We start from the raw sequence: 18928 nt of genomic DNA, 5'->3' as shown, positions 1-18928 counted from the left end.
GCTTCTGCCCTCATTCAAACATCGGCATGTAGGAATCGTCACATCCGTGACGTCACAGATGTAAGCAGCCAAGCCTCGAGTTAAATGTATGTGGTGCTCCTCTTGCTGATAACGCAAGCGCACAAAGTAAGCACGGTTTTGCTGCCGCTCAGCCTCCCGTAGCATCCCATAGTTTGGAAGCATAAGTTCGTCAAATAAACTTCACACCACATTCCCAGTTTCAGCCTGCCTGCCTGCTCGCCTTAGCAACCGCGTGACAGCACGACTCGCACTGCTGAAAACTGGTTGGGGAAAAACATTCCGCTTCTGTATTGCACATTGGTTAGATCATTAGTCAAAGGGGGACGCGAGTAAAGAAAAGGTAGGAAGACACGAGCTTGATGTGACAGCATTGAAGCCCTTTTCGAAAAAAGGAGTCCAAGGGGACGCCTACCATGAACACGTGATGATAGGGAGGCTGCCGCATGACTCGCCTCGGCGCACACTGTGCTTAGGGCACGCAGTCACGATGGTTCCGCGCATTGGCGTGGCCGGAGGGGTTCAAACAAACACCACCCTCGAATTTTTTTTTTCAATTTTGCATGTTTATATATACACGTGCACATACAAACGCATGCACAAACATCAGTGATGCTACTGAGGACTTCTGATTTGGAGCAATTTTTGGAGCAGCAAAATTTTCATTTTGGAGCACTTTGGGGCAGCAAGAATTTCCATCTTGGAGCACTTTGGAGCAGGTAATTTTACATCTGGGAGCACTCTGGAGCAGCTATTTAACATCCTGGCGTACACTGGAGAAGCGAATTGCATTTACATTCAAGGACTTGAACAATTATTATGGAAGCTAGAAATATTTCGATTCATTGCAGATCTCAAGGAGAAAATCATTTCAGGAGCACTCCATATTTCATTCGGTAATACAAAAATACGGGCGTCATGCAGTTGAGTGTTCTGGAATAATCTCTTCAGCGATTATTTTTGAAACCATCAAATAAACAGACTACTGGATCAATAAAATTAACACTCTAAATACATGTGGTTATCAGCAGACGTGGTAGACAAATGCCACGACGTACAGCAGTGCCTCAATGATAATTACAATGTCCCATTCCCCTCTAAGACGACTCCAAGGCGAAAGCCAGGTTCTTTTTCTTCTCAATCGACTGTATTGCTGGGGGCAACATGACGTCACTTAGCTAGCCTCAAAAAGCCAACTTCCTCCGACACTCCCCTCTTTCTGAGGTCTGTCTGTGCTGCAGCAAGAGCGTTCTCACAATGCTTCCAGACTATTGTTTGCGCATGCACCGGGTTGCCCGAAAGATGGGGATCCGCTTCAAAGTCAAGCTTCCGCGAAAGTGTCCGGAAGTTCGTTTAATGGGGGACTACATGATTTAACAATCTTCGTTCTCTTTTTACAGCGAAGCTGTATATAGCTAGGACATTCCGATTGTACGCCGAAAAACCCCTAGTGCCCTATAGGAAGCAGTGCAAAAAAAAAAAAAAAAAAACTCACTTATGCATTCGCCTAAGACGACTCGAAGGTGAAAACCATCCTCTTCTCACTCGATGTATTGATCCTCCCCCCCCCCCCCCCTCAAAGCTTTCTGCACCTAACGTGGTTTTGCAACGCCACCAGGATCGGAGGCATTGCAAGCTTTCTGCATCTCGCCTGGTTTTGCACTGCCTCCACGATCGGCGCACCGATCATTGAGGCAGTGCAAAGCGACGATGCCATGTGATGACATTATCATGTGACTTCACGACAAGTTTTAGCGATCGATGGCATCATGACGACTTTTTTCGCATCATCCTGTTGACGCCGCCGACGGCCAGTTTTCATGTTTGATGAGGAATCTAAGGCTTTCAAATTAATATTGCGTATTGAACGCTAACAGCCCGGCCTTCAACAACCTGGCCTTGCATATCAAACTGGCCTCCACCATGTCGCCACTGCGGCGGGCGCTAAATATCTTCGCTGGTGATCCACAAAGTAGAATGGCCTCATTTTGTTTTCTTTTTATTGTGATAGCAATTATACGGACACCCTCGACGGGTTTTTGCCGTCGCCGTCATGTTCCGTATGAATTCCAAATTGATAACATCACCCCGCGCATCGTATGTTCTACCCGCGAGTAAAGATCGCGAGCTAATAATAATAATAATAATAATATCTGGGGTTTAACGTCCCAAAACCACGCTATGATTATGAGAGACGTCGTAGTGAAGGGCTCCGGAAATTTCGACCACCTGGGGTTTAAAGATCGAGAGCTATGGCGACGAACGCGGCTGAAGCAGAGATGAAACGAGTCGGCCGTCTCCGTCGCACGGAGGGCGCATATGCGATAACATCACCCCGCGTGCGAGGCATGCCGTCGATTGCTCATCAAACTGAGAGGAAACGCCCCGCCCGTCTTTCGTAAGGAGCATAAAGGGACGCCAGGTGAGGAGAAGGGGAGGGAGGGGTGCGTCGCTCGAAGGTCGCTTGCACGCGCGCTATCTCGAGGCATCAGCAGACGGCTCGTAAACTTGCTGTGCTCTCAACGCTTACTTCGCGTTTGAAGAACTGACCGCACGAAAACCGCTTCGGTCCCTGGAGCGGCCATAAATATTCAATTAAACCAGCGTTTTGTTGAGTTACGCGAGGTCGGATCCAAAAGTGAGCTGCTAGCCTTACTTCGTATAACAATACAATTTGTTGGTATCGCATTCATTGATTCGCCGAAACTGTGATTTCTTTTTAACCGTCAGCTATTGACCCTGGAAAGCGAGGGGAGGACGTGTAACATAGCGTAGCCGCTTCACATTGGGCATTCCGACGTCAGGGCCCTCAGCGACGGCGCCACTACAGACAGCTGAGCGCATTAAAACCGAATTATAGCTGCTCCGACCAGGAGGCATGCTTTTATTAATGAAATTACATTTTTTAAAAATTAAGCAAAAATTCGAATTGGAACGTACCTTATAAGTTATAACTAACGAGCTCGAAAGGGCAGGGCCTTTTAGGGGGTATTTACCGCAAGAGCGATGACGAACCCGGAGGTGCTGGTGGAAGGAATTACGAAAGAGCTTTTCTGAATGAAGATCCATGGATAAAGTACAATTTTCACTCAGCGACGTCCAGAAACAGGAGTGACAGGCATTTTAGCGTCACAGGTATAGTTATTATATATAGTGGACACTGCTTTAATTACGTGTCGTACGCGCGACGCTTGAAACGAGCTGTCAGCAGCGTTTCTGGAACAGACAACGTCCACCACACCTTCTCGCTAGCGATTGGCCTAGACGTCACGAGCCTCTGCAGAGAGTGCGTTTTGCCTTCGAGCCGACATGCACAACAGAAGCTGCGTCGGCCACGAGCATGGCTTACTCGGTACGCGTGCACGCGCGAGCTATTCAGCGGAATAATTCTTTGTCTGTGGTTGTGACTTTGGCGGCGCCAAGATCAAGCTGCACATGTTTCGACACGCCGGCGGTGCGATTGCCGGTGATAGACGACCCCAATCCCGAGACTCTGGCGCAGTTTAGCGCAATTTCCGTCGATATTATAAGGATGGCGCAGTAAATCCTATTTGGCGCAGGAGTGGAATCACTGACAAACATACATAAAGTATATGGTTGAACCCCGCCCCCGAAAAAATATTCTGGCTGCGCCCCTGGTTGTAGCAGGGGAGGGTTAGAGCACAATGTCTGTTAACGTTGTCACCTGAAAGAAGGCCTTTCCCATATCTAATATATTGGTCATTTCTGAAGGTGACTTGAAGCCAGGTTTCGAGAAATATATTGATATTTATCTGCAGAATGACTGAAATCTGGACACCGATTCTGATATATAGAGTTATTATTTGCGCCGCGGTTATGCTTCAACACATGGTGACCGCATGGTGTACGTGCCTCACCAAAAAAAAGAAAAACGCTGGAGACCAGTCAGTCTGTGTAGCTCATGAATATATATACTTAAGAAAATTATATATATATATATATATATATATATATATATATATATATATATATATATATATATGTGTGTGTGTGTGTGTGTGTGTGTGTGGGACGAAGACAGTCATTTGCGGGCCGGGCCGCGTTTTATGAGACCCGTGCTCTAGTTGGTTGGGATTTTTCGGGGCGTCGGCCTCACGAAAAAAAAAAATTACACCATCTCCAACTCAAGGGAACCATGAGGGGATGCGAAGCAGCATTGGGGGCGCACACCAAGTTTCCGTTACGTTCACTCGGCGTTTCCGCTAGTGTGTGAGGTTTGTATTTAGTGTTTGTGTTATCATTACGTTGTGTTTTTGCGTTGCTTTCCGTTAGCGCCGAGTGAACGAGTGGCGCCGACGTTGACGTTACAACTCATCTGAACGGGAGCGAAGCGAGAACGACGGAAGCCGACCGAGCGCACGCGCTTATATACACATGAAATAGGGAAGGGAGAGGAGAGAGTGGGTTACAGGCTGTATTTGGCTGCGGCGCGGCTGCATCACGTGGGAGGAGAGGCTGCGCCGCGGCTGCAGCGAGGGGGAGGAGAGGAGAGAAGGCGACCGAACACCTGTGTAAAGGAGGAGAGTGGGAGAGTAGGCGCATGCGCAGTGGAGGGCGGTCGCCACCACCATCACCGGACACAGCCCCGAGCAAAAGCTGTTTCGCATCTACAAAAGCAAAAAAAAAAAAACCCTGCAGCGATTGAAGCGAAAACTGCACACATTCTTTGCTCATATTACACAGAGCACAGCAGTTGTTTTCATAAAGAACAGACACCAAACAAGCACCCCAAATGCATAATTGATGGCGTGATAAGCATGCAGTACTGCGCGCATGCGTTTCCCGGTAAAGATTATACAGTTGCAACGGCAGTTTGCGACGTGAGAGTGACGTCACTAGCCTTTCATATACCCAGTATATATATGATCACCAGTGGTTATCGCCGGCGACTTCAAATGTTGACAGTGCGACGCCAGACAAGAAGACAAGGACCAGTTCCTATAGTATGTCAGGGACAGCTTTGGACTCGCCTGCTGCAATGGCCCCAATCAACTAGCCACGCGGTACAGATAGTGTTTGGATTTGCTCTTGGTCACGAACGTAACGAAAGTGGTTGCAGAAACCATCACGGTGTACCACAGCGACCACAAAGCCATTGTCACTACCATTATACTCGACAGCAATAAAGCATTGTAGTGGCGGTTCCGAACAGCTTCGCCGGACATCTTTTATCGCAAGGGCGGGATGACGAGTCACATTTTTAAAAGTTATGCGTTTAGGTAAAATTCCCAGAGTGCAACGCGCTGAAAAAACTGTGGGAAATGAGGGAACGCCTTCAGTGGAGGTTCCAATGGTTTGTGAACGGTACGCGCGCTCCCTCCTAGTGTTCTTCCTTTTGTCCATGGCGCGACCTTTAAAAAAAAAGAAAGAAAAAAAACGGCGTTTTTCAAGAAATGTTTGCCGCAGCACGACCAACAATCGAGAACTTTGTTGGCACCGGCTATAATTTGGCTAGCTAATGCACATATCGAGAGCTCCTGTGGGCAAATGTAAGACAAACAGAAAATGTACCAGCTGCATACATTGCGAAGAGCAGCTGGAGCCATAAGAGAGGCAGATTACTTTTAACAATAAACTTCTTCATGATAAAAGAATAGTAAGAATATGCACAGACTCTCTCCCTCTCCCTCCTGATACATACGTCAGGAAAGCGGGGATTCTAAACTTGCAGGCTCGTAGAGGCTTTCGTGCTGCAACTTGAGCGCCTGAAGAAAGACCAAAAGAAAAAAGGAAGCATAAAGGAGGGAACCACGGGCGGCACACGGGACTACCTCGTTGCCGACGCTCGTCCATCCAGGCACGAGGTACCTGGCGAACACCTCCATGCAGACTCCGCCGTTTTTCACAAAGGGTCGAACGAGCTCTGCGAGCAAAAGACGGGCACGTCGTCAGCGCTCGCGGCACGTGTGCAGGGACTGTCTACCGCTCAGAAAAATTTTTCTGATTGTGGTGAAAATGAGAAGACCGTTCGTCACATCGGCGGCAACGAGCATGCTTTTGTCCCACTGAAAAGAAATTATATTTTTAATTTGATGTTGAAAATCGTGAAAGAATGACCGCTAGCGTCACCCAACGGCAATGTGGTCCAATCTACTGCTAGGACAGGAAATCCTCGCAGGTAGACTCATTTTGCTTAAAAACAGACATGTATAACTTAAAATTATATTTTACGCACTTGAGGCAGGTTTCGGTTGCGCCAGAGAGTAATTTTCTGCCTTTTTTCCTCACACGTCTAAAAAGGCGCCCGGTGGCGCTGCTTGCGGCGCCGCCTTCGATTTCGTCTGCTTCAACTCATGCGCTATGCTATGCGGCGCTCCGCGCTGGTCGTACCGTGCCGCTGTATTGCTGTTAGGATGTCTGACATGTGCTGCGCTGTGAAGGCGTGCATTTATAGTCTCCTTCTGATGAATCAACTTGGCTTGGATTGCAGCAGCAGTGCTAAAATAAACGCATGGACTGCGATTACAGCAAAAGAAGTGTTCTGTAATCGTATAATAAGGCTTCATTTAACCGCTAGCGCGCTGAAAACGACTATTACATTCATTACATTATTGTTCAGCGAAAATAATATAATCCTACAGAAATCACATGTGCTTTCGGTTTTAATTTTTATCGGCACTACAATCGTCATCGCGTCCACCAACCAGTGTTGTGGGCATGTTTCACGCCAATGGAAGACCGAACGCAGATTCAAAAATTCTGTTTTAAAAATGTCTACTCACTTTCCAGGGAAACCGCTGCAGGGTTGGACACTTCAGGCTGCATGCTTTCGATTGCGGTACAAAACAGAAAAGCGAAGAAGGACCGTAGACAGTCCCTCTAAAGGCCCGAACACACGTACGCGTTGCAGCGCGTCAACGCGTGACTTTTTGACGCGGCGTCGCGCCCTTTCCCTATGGGGAGCGAGGGCGCGCGGCTACGCGAAGCTGCACGCCCTCCCTCTCCATAGAGAGAGGGCGCGACGCCGCGTCAAAAAGTCACGCGTTGACGCGCTGCGACGCGTACGTGTGTTCGGGCCTTAAACCCTAACCACACGTACGCGTTACAACGCGTCAGCGCGTGGCGTGTAGACTCGGCGTCGCGCCCTCTCCCTCCATAGGGAGAGCGCGCGGCGCCGAGTCTACACGCCATGCGTTGTAACGCGTACGTGTGGTTAAGGCTTAACGCTCACCTGTAAGTGGTGGCTTGTGCGAGTGGACGCAGGAAGGTACCGAAACGAACACCTTGTCTCGAGGGATGGACACTGACGACGGGCCGCCGAATATCACGAATTCGTAGGGCTTCTTATGCGGGCAGTCGAACGGGCGAACCGGCTCGCCGTGCTTGGTTACCTGCGTGTTAGCACCGGGATGCGCTCATGTCCCGGTAAGAAGGCCGGCCGGCGCGTACCTTCACCCAGTACCACGTGGCCAAGTACGTGAGGCCCCAGGACGGCAGCAGCTCGCGCGCCACGAACCGCAGGTGCGCCCCGTTGGTGGTGCACCACACGGCCACCAGGCAGCCTCGCGGGGATGCAAGCCGCGGCAGCGGCAGTGACGACAACAGTTCGTCGCGCGGCAGCGTGGAGTACGCGCGCTTCCGTCGAGCCGATTTATTCTCCCAGGGTGGGTCGAGTAAGACGAAGTCGAACGAACCTGCAAATAACCACGTGGCTAGCGTCAGTTTACTTAAACTCCGAATGCACACCGCGATTCACCCAGTAAAGGGACACTAAAGGCAAATAACAATTTATGTCAGAGTGAAAGCTCAATGTATGCATACATTGAGCTTTCACTCTGACGGCAATATTATCAACAGCAGTGCCCTACTTCCCGAGAAATTAAGCTAAATGTAGCACACGATGAGCGCCACGAGCGGCACATTTTGGAAATGATACCGATGACGTGAGAGAGTTGGACTACAATTAATCACTCGTAATCAAACTAGCTGCAATAAAAAAGAGAACCTTCCGTGCATCAAGAGACGTAATAAAATGCTGCTTGTTCGTTTCTGTTTGATTCATGGAAAAAAGAACCTCTTTGGTGTTGCCATGGGGAACGGCGCGCGTGGTTCAAAGGTTCCGTTTTCGCCGAACTGCGCTTCGCCCGGCAGCGTCCGCCCGGCACCATAGAGTTAATATACTGACTCTAGAGGAAAAGCTGGGCCGCGAGACCTATAACCACAAGAACGCTGACATCTTGGAACGTTGTCATTCTTCCCATCACAAATCAATCCTAAAGAAGCATCTGCACAACTAAAAACTTGCGGATATTGTTTTGTGTTTATTTTGAATACTTCTACGAAAGAATACGACGGCTATTTATGCAATTTACTGCGCGCGGAAAGGAGCGTTTGCAGGATGGTTAACTAGATGGCACCACCATATCAACACTCACGAGTACGCGAGTGTGTGCTTGCGGCCGATTGCGCCGGTTTGCGCGTCGTGTTAAAGCCCCTGAAACTTCGTTCGCGTCGTGTATCTCGTAGTTGTCATAGTGTCCCGTTGTGTGCGTTTTCTGTCGCCGCATACCACTCGACTTCATGTGACAGCCCTTTTTTCTTTCGAGCTGGAAACTTGAGTTCATCAGTGCAAACCAGGACGGACGGCAAAGAAGAGATGACACAAGCCCTGAAAGTTATGTACGAACTAGTCGCAACCGATTTTTTTAATACTTTTTAACGGCGATAAAGCTGCGTGGGCCTTGTAACTTTAGTTTCGATTGAAGCTTTCGGGAGATGTCTCACTCACATTCGCCGCTGCATGCTGCAATCGACATTTTTCTGCTTTACGGCTCTCAGCGCTGAAGTACGGCAGCAATGAGCTGAAAAAGAACGTGGATACAGGTGTCTCGCCATTGCAAGTCGAATCAGCGCGCGACCACGGCCTACGGACTTTGTTTCGAGCTGCGAATCTGTCGAGTGACCTTTGTGCCAGCGAACGGAGAAACTTTGGTAGGGAGTGCCTAGTAAAAACCATGCACAAACAGGTGGAAATCTTAACGGTTATCAACCGGGCCAGCTGCACAGACAACCGTGCACTAACACACGGCTTCGCACATCAAAACACAGCTGATGTTCTCTGAACAGCGCGTAGCTGGCTTAGGTTGGTAGATTAAAACTGATTACTGCCGTCAAATATAGCGAGCGTCTCAGGGTCTGGCAACGCTGGCAACGATCGTTTTGTTCTATCATGGCGCAACCCATGCGGTTATAGGTTTCAATGCATGGGCCCTATGGGGAGCTTTTCCTCTAGAGTCAGTATATTAACTCTATGCCCGGCACCCTGCTTCGCTCACGCGGTCGCGTCTCAGTGGTAGTTTCGGTATCGCGTACTGCCGCGTGTGTTTTGCGCGCTCGTGAAAGTCGCTCTGACAAAAAGTTCGACAAAATGCCGCATGCATGTGATGTTGCCGGATGCCCGAATGGCGCACGCCGCCAGTGTGGCCAGTGCACGCCGCCGCGCAGTAAAGGCGGGCAACGTCGGGCACGGCAGCAGTGACGTGAGAAACACCGCTTTCAGGCGGGTGATTTGAAGTGCGCTAACGCGATGCGGACCACTAAGACGTGATTTTATTTCAAAATAAGCACTTCCTTGGCACAAAGTAGCACTACGAGGCTTCTGGACCGTTATTTCAACAATCAACGTCGACTTAATATTTGCCTTTAGTGTCCCTTTAAACTTTTTAAACGTACACTAAAGTGAAACAATAAATTCGTTTGGACTGATAAATTATACTCTCACAAATTTTGTGTCGTTAATTTTACCACCATAGGTTTATTAATAGATGAGAAAATCAATGTCACAAGTTTAATAATAATAATAATAATAATAATAATAATAATAATAATAATAATAATAATAATAATAATAATAATAATATCTGGGGTTTAACGTCCCAAAACCACGATATGATTATGAGAGACGCCGTAGTGGAGGGCTCCGGAAATTTCGACCACCTGGGGTTCTTTAACGTGCACCTAAATCTAAGTACACGAGCCTCAAACATTTTCGCCTCCATCGAAAATGCAGCCGCCGCGACCGGGATTCGATCCCGCGACCTTCGGGTCAGCAGTCGAGCGCAACAAGTTTCACTTTTAAGTTTCCCGCCAAAATCTCCAATGGTGACGTCACGGATCTCAAAGTGCTTTTTTTTTTTCGTATTTTGGCCACATTGGCTCAACGAAATTTCATGAAACTTTGTACGGATGCTGAAGTGGTTTTACAATTCGGTAAAACTTTGTGGTTAACAAGGACCAACATTATTGTCGACGATGGCGTAATTTTTTTCGCTGTTGTGGCAGCAGGAGCTTTAAAACACGCGAAAGAAAAGTTCGTCTTCCTCCGCCCACGCGAACGCGCCGAAAGTGTGGGCGTGACCGGAACTACGTCATCGTCGGTAGTTTTGGCCACGGTGGTAGAATAACGGGTGGCCCGACGCGCCGCTCCGCCCAAGGAGGTTAACCTCCTTGGCTCCGCCAATGCGCCGCGTGTGTCACGTAGGTCACGGCCACCTGGATCGGGGCGCGCGACGGTGTTGCTCCGGCCGTCCCATTCGGACGGAGGAGGCGTAATTGCAGAAAGGGGCGTGACCGCTCCTTTCGCCGCACCGCGGCGCGCGCCTACTACCCCTCCATTCTTTGCGCTCTATGCAGGAAGGTTTGCGGCGCCTTGAAGATATCGCTGCAGAGTAACCGTGAGTTAGCATAGCACTTCCCCCACCCTCACAAAAAGCAAATAAAAGGATGAATGGCGGCTATCGCTATATTCTTTATTTTTTGTGTATGCGCGCCAGTCCTTGTCGTGATGATGGTGACCGAAGCGAAAACACCCGCGAGTCACATTGCAAGAAAATTGTTTTGGTGTTCTTAAGTGCAGCATATCAGTAAAAAGTATACATGCGAAGGAAAGCATGAGATTTATTAAAAACCCCTTTTTTTCTGAGTGCTTCCAGAATAAGGGAAACGATCCGAAGGTTGGTTCCGCTGCTTAAAGGAGGTTGGCGGATTTCCCTTGGGATGCTGCGGCCTTGAGTGCGCGAGCTTTACCTGCTGGAAGGAATGCCACTTTGGCGTCGAGGCAACGTAATCTTTCTTGGTGTTGACTTACAGTAAGGCACACAGCAGTACGGCACGTTTCTGAAAAACACGGTAAATGAGGCAAGCGAGTGAAAAACTCGCAGCTACAGCTAACAGGCGTAACCTCGTGGTACGCAGACTAAAAACAAATTACTTGCCTGAAGTCAATGTGTTATGACAATGTGAAACATCTAAAAAGAGAAAACTTATATTCACGTCTTTCTTTTATTGTGTGTTACGTATTAACACGTTAATTAGTGCAGACCGTTAGAGGCATTTATTTCCGTCTTACATGTGCACTCTGCCCGTAATTAATTCAGATAGAGTTAAACGCCTCTATAAACTGCCCGTTCACATTAAATACGACACGCACCAACACACCAGAAAAACAATTGATGCGTTTTGTTAGAACACGCACAAAAAATAAGAAAAAAAAGCAGAGCAATACTAGCGAGAAACGTCCGCAACCGACCTACGGCCGTCGGTAAATCGACGCTTATGTAACGTCGGGCCTTGGTCAACCCGCGAGCGGCATGCACTCGGCATCGTCGGCCACGGTGGACAGGCCTACATCGGGTGCCGACGCAGGCCCACATGAGGCCAATGTCAATCCCCAAGACCGGCCCTACATTGGTTGCCTAGGTTGAGCCAACGACAGTGCAGTTGGCCAGCGACGTCAGGCCGACATTTTGCCAAGGATAAAATGTTGCTTGGGAAACGGGCTCTTTCATGCTGTCGCGTTAAAACGACAAGCGATACCAAAACTAGAGAAAGTGGCCATTGCGCGACCGACCCTTAGCTAATTCGCAGGCGACAAGCGTCACTCATCGCTTTCGTGTTCAAATTCGCCTACATGCGGCCTGCGCTTAAATAAGAACGTCGCATTCACATCACTGTCGTATCGTGGGAACTTCAGAATGCAAAGAGACGTGCCCATATCAAAATGTTGCCTATCATCGGCAAGGAGAAAACGACTACAGCATTATCATTACCGCAATTGTTTTCCAGCAACGTGATGCTCTTAAGACAGCGCTCGACCGCAGAAGATAGCTATGCAGTGCCGACGACGACAAAATGTATTTCCTTTAGAAAGAAGCATGGCGCGCGCCGGTCCAGGCGGCCGTGGGAGAAACGATTGCCAAAACAAAGAATGAGAAGCACGGAAAATCACGTACTCGGCACAATATATGTGTCATGGCACTTATGTAGCGGCCGTGGTCATGGCACATGAACGCGCCGCGCCACACGAAGTCTCTTAAGCACGCTGCTTGGCTCTATCTCGATTGTAACATGCTACAGAGAACAACACTCACTGTGTAAAGCCCGATTAACATTACATAATAGCGTACCTTGATTCCAGTCACCACGTGCACGATGACCAGTGTGCATTTTTCCAAACACATCTGCGGCTGTCTACGGCGCGGTCAGCGCGGCATCATTCGCAAGGGGGTAGGAGGAGAGCGCCGCGTCGCGGCGCGCGTCTGAACTACCTCAATTACAACTTTTCAAAGGGGCGCGCGCCGAATGGGACGGCCGGAGCAACACCGTCGCGCGCCCCGATCCAGGTGGCCGTGCGTAGGTGCTCGAGTTGCCGCCGCTTTTCCGCAAGGTGGCAGCAGCTATACTCTGGGCCTAGAGTGCCTCGATGCGCGCGCCCCCGCTTAGAGTGGTGTCAGCTTTTGAAAGGGCAGATGCCGCCTCCTCGGCCTTGGCGGCAGCGTGGCCGCCATTTTGAACCCCGCGCCCGGTCACTTGTGCGTGGCGCGCGCGCTGTTTTTAGGTCGGTGCTCGTTTCCCTCCAGTTTTATGCAATCGCTACCGTCACCATGACCGGGTGTTGCGTGCCGCAGTGCACCAATCATTCTTGAAACGCTGGGACCTGTATCGTTTTAGAAGATACGCGGTTTCTTTGGACAGTAAAAATCAAACGTTACAAGCGGCATCCGAAGAACACATTATGCACTGGCAGCGTAAGTTTCCCGCCGGTATTTCGAATGCACATGCAAGGATAAATTCTGCCGGTGTTAACCTTGCGTAATAAATGGACAGACTGATATCGGCTACATGCTTAAAATGCTTTGGTTCACGTGTGCATGAATCCTGCATTTTTCTTCGCAAACATTCTTTACTGCACTTGGTTGGTCCTTATCTGCCTTTGATTTTTGCTTTCGCTATTTTTGCGATTTAAAATGTATCGTGGAATATATTATGCGTGTTTGTCTGCAGATCAGATCCTTCTTTTTTCCTAATAATTATTATTTGTGAGAATTTACGTCCCAAGAACCCCGATATTATTATGAGAGGCGCCGTATATAGTGGAAAGCTCCCGAAATTTTGACCATATGTTGTACTTCAACGTACACCTAAATCTAAGTACGTGGGCCTCTGTCATTTCACCTCCATCGAAATGTGGCCGCTGCGGCCGGGATTCGATCCCGCAACCTTCGGGTCACCAGTCAAGCGCCATAACTAAAAGCACGCCGGGTTCTTGTTTTTTATATTCCTTTCCGTGTTTCAAGTACGCCTTCTGTGCTGCACATGTATGTATGTGTGCAGTTAAATGTTTTTTATCCTTCCCTGTTTCTGTGTTTCAAAGTTACATTTTTGCCCTGTCCTAAATAATTACGCAGTGCCTGTTTTTTTTAATCATTTACGATCACTTTGAATCGACCAGTGACAGTTGTGTTTTATTGTGTAATTTGAGTCTTATTTGTGTAATTGCTTCTGTCAGCGCAGCTTTAATGCACACAAATAAATGGCCGGTACATTGGATATTAACGCGCGCGCGCGCGCACGCACGCACGCACGCACACGCGCGCACACACACACACACACACACACACACACACACACACACACACACACACACACATTCAGTATTTTATTTCTTTGAGCAAGCATAATTTATTTATTAATAATGTAAGCCCTGAAGGCTCATACAGGGATGCGCATACAAACAGTTCTCGCGAAGCGTCTATACAAAGAAGACGCATGAAAACAACAAGAAGACGGGGAAGCATTGTGTACAGTAGACACGCCATGTCAGTAAAAAAATACAAGAAACAAAGTCAAGTTGTACAATGAGTACGTCATGGAAAACCAGTTAATGAAATAAAAACTCACAGGCTCCCTTATGCGTTCGCTTAAAGGGGTGGTGCCACCAAATTCGTGGCTTGTGCGTTCTTTGCTGTAAGCGTTTCCTATAGCTCCAATAAGCATGATGCAGGCACCAAGATTCATGTATTCTCGCTAAATAATTTAATATCGCCTTTTGATGTGGACAACTTTCGGTTTCGGTTTCTAGGCGCCGAGGTTGGGCAGTGACGTAGAAGTGTAGGAGGCGTGGTCACGTGACCACACAAGGCTGTGACGCACTTAGCCAGGAAGCGATCTCTCGGCGAGTGATGTAGCAACCGATGCTTTGCCGGTACTATAGTGAACTAGAATATATTCTAGTTCATTACAGCCGGTACGTACGTTGCGGAAGTGGCGGTGATCCGGAGGTCACTCACGTTACTACAGCAGATTTGGTGTGACGTCACTACAACTTTCGTTGCCCATCCTACAGATCTACGTCAGTGTTGGCGCGCTAGCGATTGGTTTTGATCGGGAGAATGGGCATTTAGGTACACTTTGGAAGTGAATTAAAATATATTCTAAACGTTTGCTGTGTCCGACCCTTCGTGTGGAGTGTCCTTGCATACAGAGGAAACCCACAACAGGCTTGTTATAGCCTCGAAATTTTATGGCACCACCCCTTTAAGACGGCTCGAAAGCGAAAGCCATCTTCTTCTCAGTTTTTTGCGCCCAAAGCGCGGTTTTGCATTGCCTCCAAGATCGGAGGCACCTCACCTAGTTGTGCACTGCCTCCGTGATCTGCCCACTTTTGACCAAGCTACGATGTCATGTGATAACGTCATCATATGACGTCACGTCAAAATTTGCGAAGCCGTGATGACGTCATATGGTGACGTCATCACGTGACGATAATTTTTTGCATCCCTCGTCCCCGACGTCGTGGTATGCTGACGCCGTAGACGCGGGACGCCGACGGTGAAATTTCGCGTTTGATGAGGCATTTAAGGCTTTCGCCTTAAAAAATACGTCCTCGACTACTGACCCGAAAGTCACGGGTTCGATCCCGGCCGCGGCGGTTGCATTTAGGTGGAGGCGAAATGCTAGAGGCCCGTGTACTGTGCGATGTCAGTGCAGGTTAATGAACACCAGTTGGTCAAAATTCATGCAGCCCTCCACTACGGCGTGCCTCATAATCATATCATGGTTCTGGCAAGTAAAACCCCAGATTTTATTATGAATAAAATAGACAAATAAACGACGCCGTGCATATGCCGCACAAAGTGTAAAACAGTATTGGAAAAACTCAATAATTTGGGCATGCGAGAAAACCTGCAGATACAGAGAAAGAAACTGCAGATACAAAAAGAAGAAGGAAAAACGCACTGATACTGCGCGCATGCAAAGTTTTACGGCATACTACTCAACAGCGTATTCATCGTTTCGATAAGGACTCAAGGTGCAACTTGAGTGCCGATACAGTAGCGGTTACAGATTAAGAGCAAGAAATGTCAGCAATAATAATGATAAAGAAGCTTTCGTTTCATTTTAGCAGGATATTCGCACCATACTGACCCTCGGCCCTTTGTTCAATATATGTATGATGCCATTTATAATAAACGAGTAAATTGTTTGCAAACTTAGCAAAATGAGCCACCTTAATCGCGCTTAGGTAGCTTCGCAACACTTAATTGTGTGTGTTCAGATACATATACTGCTGCTGCTGACACGTATACAAATACTTTAAACGATTATTTGTGTATTTGGAATGCAGAGCTTACGAGAAAATTAAGTAAGGCTTTAGAGTTTTTCGTTTCCGGCGTAAGGAAGAGGATTCGTTTTCAACATAACAGTCTACGTCTACATCCAACGCATAAGACATGCACAGGCCGTCAGCTTACATGAATTACATGCTTCCTTAATAAACATTTAGGCAAGAACAGCAATAAAAGCTGCCCAAGCTTCAAAAAAGAAAAGAAAAAGAGAAAGCTTACTAGCGTGCACTTATTTCCGGACGTATCCGCTCACCGCAAGCGCTTTGTGTAGCGCGTTTCGCATGCTGCCGAGCTGCGGCGGGATTCGCAATGGCGGCCGTCGTAGCAGACGACGCGCCTGTCCTCACCCTCAGCGGAGCGCGCGGGCATCAAGGCACCCTATCTGGGCCGATATCTCCGCTCCGGCGCATTTGAAAGCATGTGGCCAGTGTGCGTCGCGAGCATTTAAACTGCAATTTACATCTTTAACTTTTGAGAAAGAGATCCGCGGTGTATTTATCACACCAGAGAGGCCTAGAGCAACACTGAACAGTTGCCGTCGCTTAGAACGGACGCGCCACTAATGAAAGCATGCAACGCAACCAGCGTTGCAGCCGCGTCTCTTCCTTTCTGCTTGGTCATCTTCGATAAATGCGGAGGCGTCCGTGGGTGCAAGCGTCCGAAGAGCAAGAGCGTCCCTATGCGACGCAACCAGCGTTGCAAAGTCGCAATCAGCCTTCGAGTCATGATCACGGCCAGATTACTGTGGTCGTGATTAGGTGATCCCACGGCTTGAGATCCGCTCTGATGCGTCGCGTTCGTTGCGCTCTGTCAAACCAACGCGCGCGACCGCATCGGTGTTTCCGCTCACTTTGTAAGCTGGAACCACGGCTGAAAGCACGGTGGCTCGATCTGTGCCGCTGATGCGGCAGCCACCATGGGACGAAAATGCTTCGCTCGAAATTGCAAATCTGGCTACAAAACGTGCAAAGAAAAGCTGTGTCTTCTCTCCGTGCCGAAAGACGAAAAGCGACTGCAGTTGTGAAGAAATGCAATTCCACGGAAAGACCGCCAGCTACTGTCCTCCGACATACATACGATAGCGTGAAAACTAAATGCTTTTTTTTTTACTCCATACACTCGCCGGTAGAATTTTGCACGCTTTACAACAACAACAACAAAAAAATACGCGCGTGTCTTGCAATCGGCACCCTGTGACAGTCATATCGGGACTACCCGCGCCGATTAAAAAATTTTAAGCTTCATAAAGCCTGGCGCTCTCACTTTTGCGGTCGAAGCTGGCAGACAGCCACTACAAGCTAGTAAAAGCACAAACAACCGTTTAAAGCCACAAAGTTAGCTAAAAAAACCGGTTTTTACAGCCCAGCGAGAGCTTGCAATGCGCGTCTTTCGGCCCAAAAACTCGTCGCGAACCTAGCGGCGGCCGCGAGCAACTCGAGCAGTACAGCGACGCGCTCGCGGCGCTCGATGGGCCACCTGTTTTATTCTACCACCGTGGTTTTGGCGGAGCCGTGGCCTCCGTGACTACTTCTGGCTGCGCGCGTTGGTGGAAATGATCGCGAAGGCCATGCTTTTACAGAGCTGATGGCGCCGATGACGCGTCATACCGAAGTTGACGTCACCGCCTTCGCTCAGCAGTTCAAAAAGCCCTGCGGCTGCAGCCGCTCTTTTTTTGCCAAGAAATGCCATTGGCGTTCACTTCTGTGAACTCTTACATTGGTTTTCGTATTCAGCAAGGATCAAACTATGATTACACATTCCAAAGTCATTTTTTTTAAAAAGTGCTTCAGTGTCCCTTTAAGTCTCTTGTTCCCTAAAAAGACAATGCACTTCATTTTTGCCGATTAGGAACTACGCAGACCCTAGTAGTTGCTGTCAATATCTAGACGTCACGGCGACTGGTGCGGGAACTTAAAGGGACCGACAACTGATTTCTCTCGACCCAGTTTTTTACGGCGCGACAGGAAGCTTACCCTTCGTAGCGTTTGTAGCTGCAGTGGTTTATCCTAAAAGCACGTAGTTATTTTATAAGCAGTATTTTTCGATCTGAAAGGCTCCAAACACGCATGAAGGCTTGCTCCAGCAACGCTGAGAATTGATAGCAATGCCGCTAGTCCTTGTGAAAGCTGTCGTTGTTCTGCTTTCGCAGGAGTTACTGTAGCTATGCTTAACCACCTTTATTTTGAGTTTTCCAGCCATTTTTGAAAATAGCAAGCTGTTACATTGAGATGATGTGGCTTTATACACCTTCTCGGTATTTGTACAGCGTTGTGCGCGCCTGCGACCAAGGTTGCCTGCGCCTGTGTCATGGATGGCTTTTCGCGGCATGGGATCATTACGCCAAGCGAAGGCAGCGCCACTTGGTTGCTACAACTAACGCAGGCCTATATGTGCATTTTTATGGAGTAATATCTGTTAATATAAAGAAATGAACAATATTTCAGTACTAACAGAAAAGTCATCGAACGCATACACCAATCAATGGTCACGTGACCGGCTTCATCGGACCGTGTATGATTTTGCCGCCAGAGGCGCCAAAGGTCATTTTTCGCGACTTTCAATGAAGAAATAAAAATATAAATCCGCGTCTCACGAGATAAACAGGGTTGGTTTGAGTCAATGCGACGGACAATCTTTCTATCAGTGCAGTCATCTCATTTCATGTTCTGGGCAGTTGTCGGTCCCTTTAAAGGTGGCGTCGCCACCCGCATTTTCTTTTTGCGCGTTTTCCCGCTTACCAAGCAACCTCTCGCAGCAAGCGTGGTGTTTTTGGTATCGTGAAAGCGTAATTTACTAATACTAGAAAAACCTTTTTTGTGTTCCTTGAAAAGTATATTCTAGCTTTTGGTAAGCACACGCACGCACACACTGTGGGGTCTGAATATGAACCATGCTCGGAAACCAGACACGTGTAGATTTTATTAACGTGCTTTTACATAGGCGAGCTCGCCTGCCGAGTCTGGTACACAACTAGTAACACGCTA

At 48.3% G+C, this 18928-nt stretch overlaps 1 protein-coding gene across 1 annotated transcript in view; it reads right to left on the bottom strand.

Annotated features, from left to right (window-relative positions):
- Positions 1 to 5436: 5436 nt before the first annotated feature.
- The window catches only part of LOC119379046 (N(6)-adenine-specific methyltransferase METTL4), a 50912-nt gene continuing 37420 nt past the window's right edge, over positions 5437 to 18928 (bottom strand). Inside the window, exons 5-8 of the mRNA XM_037648188.2 lie at positions 7429 to 7673; positions 7211 to 7370; positions 5811 to 5902; positions 5437 to 5744 (exon numbers count right to left, since the gene is read on the bottom strand). Of these exons, the coding sequence (XP_037504116.1) occupies positions 5682 to 5744; positions 5811 to 5902; positions 7211 to 7370; positions 7429 to 7673 (560 nt within the window). The 3' untranslated portion in view covers positions 5437 to 5681. The remainder of the gene's footprint in view (positions 5745 to 5810; positions 5903 to 7210; positions 7371 to 7428; positions 7674 to 18928) is intronic.

This window comes from Rhipicephalus sanguineus, chromosome 1 (genome assembly GCF_013339695.2).
Source record: "Rhipicephalus sanguineus isolate Rsan-2018 chromosome 1, BIME_Rsan_1.4, whole genome shotgun sequence".
NCBI classification, from domain to species: Eukaryota; Metazoa; Arthropoda; class Arachnida; order Ixodida; family Ixodidae; genus Rhipicephalus; species Rhipicephalus sanguineus.
The sequence above is the reverse complement of the archived record's forward strand: the minus strand, read 5'-3'. Positions and strand labels throughout refer to the sequence as shown.